An 11,054-nucleotide genomic window follows, 5' to 3' on the forward strand; every position below is an offset into this window, starting at 1 on the left:
GTCTTTGTCTTCATCTCCTTTCTTCTTCTTTTTTCTTTAGTTCTTTACAGCGTAATCAGATCTACCAAATAAAGGAAGGCACCTTTCAAGGCCTGATATCTCTAAGGATTCTGTAAGTTTGTCTATGATTATTAAAGACAATAAGTTTTTTCCAAGCTATGTTAGTATGTTGTTATGATTTCCATGTTACTAGATATACTTAAAGATATAATTTTAATTTCAGCCTGAACAACATGGTGAAACCCTATCTCTACTAAATACAAAAAATTAGCCAGGCGTGGTGGTGAATGCCTGTAATCCCAGTTACTTGGGAGGCTGAGGCAGGAGAATCGCTTGAACCCTGGAGTCAGAGGTTGCAGTGAACTGAGATTGCGCCATTGCACTCCAGCCTGGACAAGAAGAGTGAAACTCCGCCTAAAAAAAAAAAAAAAAAAGTATATATATATATAATTTGTGTTCAGTAAATATTATTTTTAGACTTTTCCTAAAATATTATTTTATGCATTGCAAGATTTTTAGACTTGCAACTTTATAAATAATCTACTTTCAATATTTTTTACTTTAGCTAATTGTTCACTGGCAAATAGAAAAATGTGTAATGTGTATAACTGAAGTGATGTAGCTTGTTGGTTTTCAAGTTATAATAGTGAGGTTTGCCAATTCATTAGGGCAAGGGTAGGCTGACTACAGCCTGTGGACCAAATCCAGTCTGCTTCCTGGTTTATCAATTAAGTTTAATTGAACACTGCCAGGTCTTTATTATTAAAGTGCTGTCTGTCTAAAGCTGCTCTCACCCCACTATAGCAGAATTGGGTAGTTGCAGCAGAGAGTATATGACCCACAAAGGTAAAAATATTTACTATCTGGCCCTCTACAGAAGAAGTTTGCTGACCCCTGCACTGGAGTATCTATCATGACAAATAGAGTTCATAAGCCACAGAAGCACTTATTTAAAAAATCGTTTGTATTTGACTACATATTTGTTCTGGGTACTCTCATAAGTACTTAGGAATATAGAGGTGACTGAGACAAACCTTGCCACTCATTATGTTCCTAGAACTTTAGTGCAGAAACATAGTACACTAAATTAGTGAACATTTTTCTTTGTTTTTGAGACAGAGTCTCTCATTCTGTCACTCAGGCTAGAATGCAGTGGTATAATCACAACCCACTGCAGCCTCCAACTCCTGAGCTCAAGCAATCCTCCTGCCTCAACCTCCTGAATAGCTGAGGGACTACAGGTGCACACCACAATGTCAGCTAATTTTTTTCTTTTTTTTTTTTCCTTTCTTTCTTTTTTTTTTTTTTTTGTAGAGATGGGGTCTCCCTATGTTGCCCAGGCTTGTCTCAAACTCCTGGGCTCAAGTGATCCACCCACCTTGGCCTCCCAAAGTTGTTTGGATTATAGGTGTGAGCTACTTTGCCCAGCACAACATTTTTCTATTATAGAAAAAGTTTGAAAAATTGACAGTGAAGCGAAATTACATGTATTGAATATGGTTTTTTAGTATATCCCCTTTAAGAAATATGACACCCACTCTACTAGAAAATATTTAATTGGTAGTTGAGTTGCTGGATCATCGCAAGTCGTAGACTAACTTTCTGGAAGCCTGGGCAGTCATAGGGAAGAAGACTGGCTTCTAGTTGCCATCACTTCCAGAACACTGATAAGTGACAGTAAGAAGCTGGTCTTTTCGTAATGTGGAACCAAGTGTGTTGAGTTTCCTTGTTATCTAGGAAATGTGTCTCGGAATGAATTTATTCACTGTTTAAATTTCCTTTAAGGTTCAGTGTAAGTGTGTTTGTAGATTATTTCTGTTTTATTAATTCTATAATATCAGAATTTCTCAGGGTGTGTTCCTGAATACGGAGCTGGCTCTACTGTTGATGCAATGTTTATTTCCTGCTTAGGAAAAGAAGGGTATCTGCAGCCCTCCTGGAATGCTCTTGTTTGCATATTGATTGTTTGTCTTCTCTCAGGGCCTTATCAATAACCTTTGAGAAGACAAATAATATGAAGTCTGTTTTTATTTTCAACTTTTTCAGAAACTGGGCTTTTCCTCACTGAGTTAACAGTACCAAAGGTTATATCATATCGTTTATATTTTTGAATTGGTATCAGAATGATAAAGTGGGAAAATTCCCAACTGTTTTGAAACAGACGCCAGCTAGAATTACTGCTGTACGGAACATGTTCCAAGAAATAGATTGTTCTGAAGGAGAGGCATTCAACATAAACATGAAAAAAATATTGCTGGGCGAGATTGAAGATCTTTGTTATCTTATCAGCAATATTGTGTTACTGCCTCTAATTCTAAAGTATAGCCTAAGTAAGTGGCATTTTGAGTGTTTATTTGAAAGATTAAAATGTTATTCTTATAATTGCAGAGATCTGAGTAGAAACCTGATACATGAAATTCACAGTAAAGCTTTTGCCACACTTGGGCCAATAACTAACCTGTAAGTAGATGATTATGCAATAATGTCATGAAAGTAGTAACTAGTGCTGTAGAAACATCTGTTTTAACATTGTCAAATCAAAATGTTTTTCTGTTTAGTTATTCCCTTGTATAAATGGTAAGCTGTATTTATAGTAAAATCTCAAATGGCAAGGTACATGCTAGAACTATCATTTTAGCACCCCCACTTGAACTTCATCTTAGGGATCTAATATTTATGATGTTAATACATGTACAGATGTTTTCATGTGATTTCTATCTTGGGCATTAACTTGAAGTCTCATTCATATTTTAGAGATGTAAGTTTCAATGAATTAACTTCCTTTCCTACGGAAGGCCTGAATGGGCTAAATCAGCTGAAACTTGTGGGCAACTTCAAGCTGAAAGAAGCCTTAGCAGCGAAAGACTTTGTTAACCTCAGGTGTGTTTTTGTTTATTTTTCTTTTTTGTTGAAGTTATGGTAGGCTCCAAAATTATAGAGTGTCCTGGTTTTTTGTTGTGGTTCTCAGATTTTCTGATAGGCTGTAATTTAAGGGTATTTTCTACCTCAATCTTTGCAACTTTGGTAAAAAAATAGAACGTGAACATTATTCTATAGTTTTTAAGAACGTGAACTGGAGCCTTTGATGGCCTCAAAGAGATAATAGAGCTATTAGAATGGTTTCTTAATACAGTGGACTTTTCATTAGCAATAAGATGGCAGAAACCATGTAAATATGAGCCTGCAGAAAACTGATACAATGCTGTAATGCTTCATGAAGATTTTAGAGTTATGGGGGACTACATTAAATATAATAGAGGGAGAATATTGTTATGAGGCCGAGCATGGTGGCTCACACTGTAATCCCAGCACTTTGGGGAAGGCCAAGGTGGGTGGATCACTTGACACCAGGAGTTCAAGACCAGTCTGGGCAACATGCTGAGACCCTGTCTCTACAAAAAGTACAAAAATTAGCTGGATGTGGTGGCATGTGCCTGTAGTCCCAGCTACTCAGGGGGCTGAAATGGGAGGATCACTTGAGCCTGGGAGTTCTAGGCTTCACTGAGCTGTGATTATACCATTACACTATAGCATGGGTGATAAGAGCAAGACCCTGTCTCTAAGAAAAGAGAGAGAATATTATTGTTGCAGAAGAAAATAAATATTTTCATTACATTTATTTAAACAAAGTAAATGTATTTAATGGTATAAATTCACGAATGACCTGGGGCATTAATTTTAAGTGAAACTATCAGTTTCATATGATAAAATGAGCATAGTTAATACATTTATAAAAGGAGTCATAAGATATTACTTTAAATTGCAGTACTGCTGTTAAATTTTAAACAGTTTGATTTACATCCAACTGTTAAGTGAGATCTTATAGAAAGGGAGAAAGTCTCCATGTCATCTGATATCAGAGCTGTTTTCACAGATAAGGAAACTGAAGCCCAGAGAGGATGAATGACCAGCCTAAAGCACATGACAGATCTTTCTGACTCCTAGGCTGGAATTCTCGAAGTTTAAAATACTTTTACAAAACAAAACTGTATCAGTGGAGTTGCTATTCAGTGTAGATTTTACAATTTTTTTTTCCAGGTCTTTATCAGTACCATATGCTTATCAGTGCTGTGCATTTTGGGGTTGTGACTCTTATGCAAATTTAAACACAGAAGATAACAGCCTCCAGGACCACAATGTGGCACAGGAGAAAGGCAAGTGCATGAGTTTTAAAAAACAGAACACTCCTTTAAGGCATTGATTAAAGTTTCTGTTAATTATAATCCCTTTGTGAATGATCAATAGGAAATCTGTGAGAAAAATGGCATTCTCTGGCCAGGCGTGATGGCTCATGCCTGTAATTTCAGCATTTAGGGAGGCCAAGGCGGGAGGGTCATTTGATCCTAAGAGTTTGAGACCAGCCTGGGCAATAAAGCGAGACTTTGTCTCTATAAAAAATTTTAAAACTAGCTGAGTGTAGTGGCATGTGCCTGTATTTCCCACTACTCGGGACGCTGAGGTGGGAGAATCCCTTGAGCGGAGCCCAGGAGTTCAAGGTTGCAGTGAGCTATGATTGTGCTACTGCATTGCAGACTGAGCAACAGAGCAAGACCTTGTCTCTAAGAAAAACCAAAACCAAAAAAACAATGGCATTCACTATGCTACCAGCATCTTCAATATGTTACTGAACCTTCTATAAGGAGAACTCACACTTATATACAGAGAAAATCGCAGGAAAATATGGTTCTTTTGAGTTGCGTAAGGTTTTAATTAAACATGCTTTGTGTTATATGTTTAGGTACTGCTGATGCATCAAATGTCACAAGCACTGTTGAAAATGAAGAACATAGTCAAATAATTATCCATTGTACACCTTCAACAGGTATGCCCAGCCTTTTTCATCGCAGTTACTCATGTTAAACAAACATTAGGCAAATACATCTAAATATCCTGGGTATAGATGTAATTTCTGTAATAGGGATGGTACTAGAGGATCCCATGAAGCCTTCTGATTTGTGCTTTGTGTACCAACCAGCAGCTTAGGAATCTTTTGCAGAATCTCAGGCCCAGACCTACTGAATCAGAATCTGTATGTTAACAAGCTCCCCCAGGTGAGGGTTATATACATTAGAATTTCAGAGGCACTTTCTTTTTTTTTTTTTGAGACGGAGTCCTGCTCTGTCGCCCGGCTGGAGTGCAGTGGCCTGATCTCAGCTCACTGCAAGCTCCGCCTCCCGGGTTTAGGCCATTTTCCTGCCTCAGCCTTCGGAGTAGCTGGGACTACAGGCGCCTGCCACCTCACCCGGCTAGTTTTTTGTATTTTTAGTAGAGACGGGGTTTCACCGTGTTAGCCAGGATGGTCTCGATCTCCTGACCTCGTGATCCGCCCGTCTCAGCCTCCCAAAGTGCTGGGATTACAGGCTTGAGCCACCGCGCCCGGCTGCAGAGGCACTTTCTTAATGTTCCTTTAACTCTGGGACTAATTCTATAAGTTAGTAGTCTGTGAAGATTGTATGTGTGTGCTTAATGTAGCCTTGCCTTTCCTTATTTCCCCTCATTTACTTAATTGAACTTTGTAGTTTTAGGAAAGTTATAAAACTGACCCCACATATTTGGTCATGATTGTCATAGTCTGCCTAATCTACTAGAGAAGATGTATTTATAATTTTACTGTAAAAGGGAGGCTTAAATATTTTAGTTAAATTGTGTGCTACAAAATAGATTCCTTTGTTAGTATAATATCATAGGATCATCTGGACATTAATTTTATGACTCGGAATTATAAGTATTATGGATTCACTAGTGATTGCTGCTGAATCGTGAGCTTCTTAAAGGGCTACGTATGTATTTTATGAATACTTTCTTCTGCAGAGAATAAGCTCTAAGTTTACCAGATAAGTGAATGCGATTGGCAAGAATCATCTAAGTTTATATAATTTATTTTATTGTGTGTTAGTATCTATATTAATTTTTAAAGGTTGGGGTGCAGCTTGCTTACTTGTCTCCCTGGAGTTCATGTGCCAGAGAATGTACATAAAGAACTGATGATCCAATGAGAAGGGAACAGGTTTATTAAAGGGGAGGCTGGACTTGAACGTGAGGCATTTCCATTTCTTCCACCCCGAATCTAAACTTGGAGATTGGCCAGGAGGAAAGCTGGTCTGAGCTCATCTCCTTGGGCTGCCATGGGAATGAAATGCAGGCCTGCTTCCCCCTACTCAGTTGTAGTAACACCCAGACACGATGTGCTTGCTGTAGAAGCAGGAAGTGGAGGAGAACTGGGATCCTTCTGTTAGCACCAGAGGAGGCAGCAGGCTTCCAAAGACAGGGATTGGGTGGAGGCTGCTTCCCAGGCTTTTTTGGAGAAGTAACCTTTCTCACCCATAAAAGTGTTCTCAAAAGGTCTCCTGTTCTCTCAGATAGATGAGCTATCCCTCCTTCCATGAAGGATGAGTTTAGATAACAGAGATAAAGATGATAACGAGCTTTCTCTTAGCACTTCCTGAAGGGTTAGTAAAAACGAAATTAAAATGAGTTTCTTACATTATTTGGAAGTCAGATAAATGGTACAGAACTGGCTTTTGAGGTCTGTGAATATCCTAACAATTTAAACTATTTTATTGGATATATCATTTTCATGACAGTTCATAAAACATGTTTTTTAGACAATTGTAATACATAGTTTTCTTGTGTTTCATAGTCAAAATCTTGTTTCTCTTTTCTAATTTTTCAGTAAAACAGTTGTAATTCGTGTCATAACTAACATGTGAAAGTCAGTTACTGGAACATACAGTTCAGCCACTGAATGAGTTCTTGCAGTGCTAGTTTGTATTATGTAGGATTTTATTGTACATAGCTTTGTATGAATAGTTAACATTCACCGAGGTGTAGTCCTAGCTATATTATCTTACTGAATGGCCTTTGTCAGGCCAATCAAATGATTTGAAATGTCAGTTTCTCTGGATGAAAAATGGGGATAATTATACTATCTTAACCTGCTTCATCAGGTTGCTTTTGAAAGCCATAAGAAAATGTATAAAAAATATGTGTGGATACATCCATATACATACATGATTGTAAAGTATATTGGGGCTAGAAAGGAAGAAGAAAAGGGAGCTAATGTTTATTGAAATCTAACTGTATATCCAGCATCCTGCTTAGTTCCTTATGTGTATAATTTTACTTAAGCTGCACAAGTGTATGAAACAGGCATTACTATTCACAAGTGAGAAAAGTAATACAGGTTAAAATTTATACGATTTTAAGTTGCTTTCTTAAGGTAAGAGTAGCAAGTTATGAACCATCTCATTCCAGACCCTCAGTTTATCAAATACCTCTTATGCCCTAGACATTGTGCTATGTAAATTAGCTTAGATGCAAGAAAAAATGAAAAATTTCACCTGAATATCACTGTTTATCAAATATTTAATATAAAAGAAATATTTATAGCCTTATCAAATATTTAATAAAAGAAATTAAAGTCAGTGTATTTTAAAAATAGCCTGGTCCATGACCAGACTATCTTAGAAGTAGTAATCAGTTCAGTTTTGGTCACGTAGAGAGCAGATTTAATTAGTCTATATCATTAGTTTTTCTATCAAGCCATATCATTTTCTAAATTGTTTTCTAAGTTATCTTTTATTTCTCTCTCTCTCTCTCTCTGTGTTTTGTTTTAGGTGCTTTTAAGCCCTGTGAATATTTACTGGGAAGCTGGATGATTCGTCTTACTGTGTGGTTCATTTTCTTGGTTGCATTATTTTTCAACCTACTTGTTATTTTAACAACATTTGCATCTTGTACATCACTGCCTTCGTCCAAATTGTTTATAGGCTTGATTTCTGTGTCTAACTTATTCATGGGAATCTATACTGGCATCCTAACTTTTCTTGATGCTGTGTCCTGGGGCAGATTCGCTGAATTTGGCATTTGGTGGGAAACTGGCAGTGGCTGCAAAGTAGCTGGGTTTCTTGCAGTTTTCTCCTCAGAAAGTGCCATATTTTTATTAATGCTAGCAACTTTCGAAAGAAGCTTATCTGCAAAAGATGTAATGAAAAATGGGAAGAGCAGTCATCTCAAACAGTTCCGGGTTGCTGCCCTTTTGGCTTTCCTAGGTGCTACAGTAGCAGGCTGTTTTCCCCTTTTCCACAGAGGGGAATATTCTGCATCACCCCTTTGTTTGCCATTTCCTACAGGTGAAACGCCATCATTAGGATTCACTGTAACCTTAGTGCTGTTAAACTCACTAGCATTTTTATTAATGGCCATTATCTACACTAAGCTATACTGCAACTTGGAAAAAGAGGACCTCTCAGAAAACTCACAATCTAGCATGATTAAGCATGTTGCTTGGCTAATCTTCACCAATTGCATCTTTTTCTGCCCTGTGGCATTTTTTTCATTTGCACCATTGATCACTGCAATCTCTATCAGCCCCGAAATAATGAAGTCTGTTACTCTGATATTTTTTCCATTGCCTGCTTGTCTGAATCCAGTCCTGTATGTTTTCTTCAACCCAAAGTTTAAAGAAGACTGGAAGTTACTGAAGCGACGTGTTACCAAGAAAAGTGGATCAGTTTCAGTTTCCATCAGTAGCCAAGGTGGTTGTCTGGAACAGGATTTCTACTACGACTGTGGCATGTACTCACATTTGCAGGGTAACCTGACTGTTTGCGACTGCTGCGAATCGTTTCTTTTAACAAAGCCAGTATCATGCAAACACTTGATAAAATCACACAGCTGTCCTGCATTGGCAGTGGCTTCTTGCCAAAGACCAGAGGGCTATTGGTCCGACTGTGGCACACAGTCGGCCCACTCTGATTACGCAGATGAAGAAGATTCCTTTGTCTCAGACAGTTCTGACCAGGTGCAGGCCTGTGGACGAGCCTGCTTCTACCAGAGTAGAGGATTCCCTTTGGTGCGCTATGCTTACAATCTACCAAGAGTTAAAGACTGAACTACTATGTGTGTAACCGTTTCCCCTGTCAACCAAAATCAGTGTTTATAGAGTGAACCCTGTTCTGATCTTTCATATGGGAAGCACTTCTATAATCACTGCCTGGTGTCACTTACAAGAAGGAGAGGTGGCAGTTTATTTCTCAAACCAGTCATTTTCAAAGAACAGGTGCCTAAATTATAAATTGGTGAAAAATGCAATGTCCAAGCAATGTATGGTCTGTTTGAAACAAATGCATGACTAGAAAAGGATCTTAGGTGTAGTATAACAATATAATGTTAGGTTTTTCTGATCCATAAGAAGCAAATTTATACCTATTTGTGAATTAAGCACAAGATAAAGAATAGCTGTTAATATTTTTAAAAATATATTTTAAAATGTGATTTTCTATGACTGAAGAAAATATCTTGCTAATTTTACCTAATGTTTCATCATTAATCTCAGGACAACTTACTGCAGGGCCAAAAAAGGGACTGTCCCAGCTGGAACTGTGAGAGTATACATAGGTATGCCCTTATGATGTTTTCAATTGCCATCCTTGACATAAGAGAATCATAAATTTTGTTTAAACGATTTATAAATCTAAAACCTGAAGATGTTTTTAAAACAATATTAACAGCTGTTAGGTTAAAAAAAAAGCTGGACATTTGTTTTCAGTCATTATACATTGCTTTGGTCCAATCAGTCATTTTTTCTTAAGTGTTTTGCGATTACACTACTAGGAAAAAAGTAAAAGACTAATTGCTGTGTGGGTTTAGTCGATTTGGCTAAACCACTAACTAATGTGGGGGTTTAATAGTATCTGAGGGATTTGGTGGCTCCATGGAACATTCTTATTAATGAATACTTCCTAATATCATTGGCTCTCCTGATATTTTCCAATTTGTTGGTATGTCACCTAGTAATAGTTTAGATTATATAGAAAGTAAACTGTGGTCAATACTTGCATTTAATTAGAAGAAACGGGGAGTAATTACGACACAAAGTACTTACGTTTATTTCTTAGTGAGCTGGATTATCTTGAACCTGTGCTATTAAGTGGAAACTTCTATACATCTTCCGCATACTATTTTTTACAAAAGAGCCTATTCAATAGCTCAGAGGTTGAACTCTGGTTAAATGAGATAATGTGTTATTAATAAAAATAGAAGAAGAAGGAATAAAGCTTAGTCCTGTGTCTTTAAAAATTAAAAATTTTACTTGATTCCCATTTATGGGCTTTAGACCTATTACTGTGTGGAGTCTTAAAGTTATAATTGTTCAATATGTTTTTTGAACAGTGTGCTAAATCAGTAGCAAACCCACTGCCATATTAGTTATTCTGAATATACTAAAAAAATCCAGCTAGATTGCAGTTTAATAATTAAACTGTACATACTGTGCATATAATGAATTTTTATCTTATGTAAATTATTTTTAGAACACAAGTTGGGAAATGTGGCTTCTGTTCATTTCGTTTAATTAAAGCTACCTCCTAAACTATAGTGGCTGCCAGTAGCAGACTGTTAAATTGTGGTTTATATACTTTTTGCATTGTAAATAGTCTTTGTTGTACATTGTCAGTGTAATAAAAGCAGAATCTTTGTATATCAAAATCATGTAGTTTGTATAAAATGTGGGAAGGATTTATTTACAGTGTGTTGTAATTTTGTAAGGCCAACTATTTACAAGTTTTAAAAATTGCTATCATGTTTGTATATTTACATATCTGATAAATATTAAATCATAACTTGGTAAGAAACTCCTAATTAAAAGGTTTTTTCCAAAATTCAAGTTATTGAAAATTTTTCATTTATTCATTTAAAAACTAGAATAACAGATATATAAAATGTGTTAATCTTTGTGCTGTATGTATGAAATACAGTATTGTACTCAGTGTTTTGAATTATTAAAGTTTTTAGAAAGCAATCTATTTTGCCTTAATTTAAAACTAGGTATACTAATGAATTTAGTTTTAAAGTAAGCAAATTAAGTATTTCTAAGTGGACAGTATTAGAAGAAATGTTGGAAGTAACCATTAGAAAACACCATTTTGATATTTATTTGTAAATATATAAGAACATTTTGCTGAAATTTGGAAAAAGGCTTTTATCCTATGTCTGAACTATACTCATGGAAAACAGATTATGAAATTTCAGAAAAACCATTGATTCAATCTTTA

At 36.4% G+C, this 11,054-nt stretch overlaps 1 protein-coding gene and 1 long non-coding RNA gene across 2 annotated transcripts in view; one reads left to right on the top strand and one right to left on the bottom strand.

Moving 5' to 3' along the window:
* The window catches only part of LGR4 (leucine rich repeat containing G protein-coupled receptor 4), a 111,777-nt gene extending 100,976 nt beyond the window's left edge, over positions 1-10,801 (top strand). The window contains exons 13-18 of the mRNA XM_033203959.1: positions 41-112; positions 2,389-2,460; positions 2,755-2,880; positions 4,039-4,154; positions 4,739-4,822; positions 7,617-10,801. Of these exons, the coding sequence (XP_033059850.1) occupies positions 41-112; positions 2,389-2,460; positions 2,755-2,880; positions 4,039-4,154; positions 4,739-4,822; positions 7,617-8,893 (1,747 nt within the window). The 3' untranslated portion in view covers positions 8,894-10,801. The remainder of the gene's footprint in view (positions 1-40; positions 113-2,388; positions 2,461-2,754; positions 2,881-4,038; positions 4,155-4,738; positions 4,823-7,616) is intronic.
* The window catches only part of LOC117079836, a 58,083-nt gene that overhangs the window by 44,370 nt on the left and 2,659 nt on the right, over positions 1-11,054 (bottom strand). The gene's annotated exons all lie outside the window — the stretch shown is intronic.

Source organism: Trachypithecus francoisi, unplaced genomic scaffold, assembly GCF_009764315.1.
Source record: "Trachypithecus francoisi isolate TF-2019V2 unplaced genomic scaffold, Tfra_2.0 Lachesis_group8, whole genome shotgun sequence".
NCBI classification, from domain to species: Eukaryota; Metazoa; Chordata; class Mammalia; order Primates; family Cercopithecidae; genus Trachypithecus; species Trachypithecus francoisi.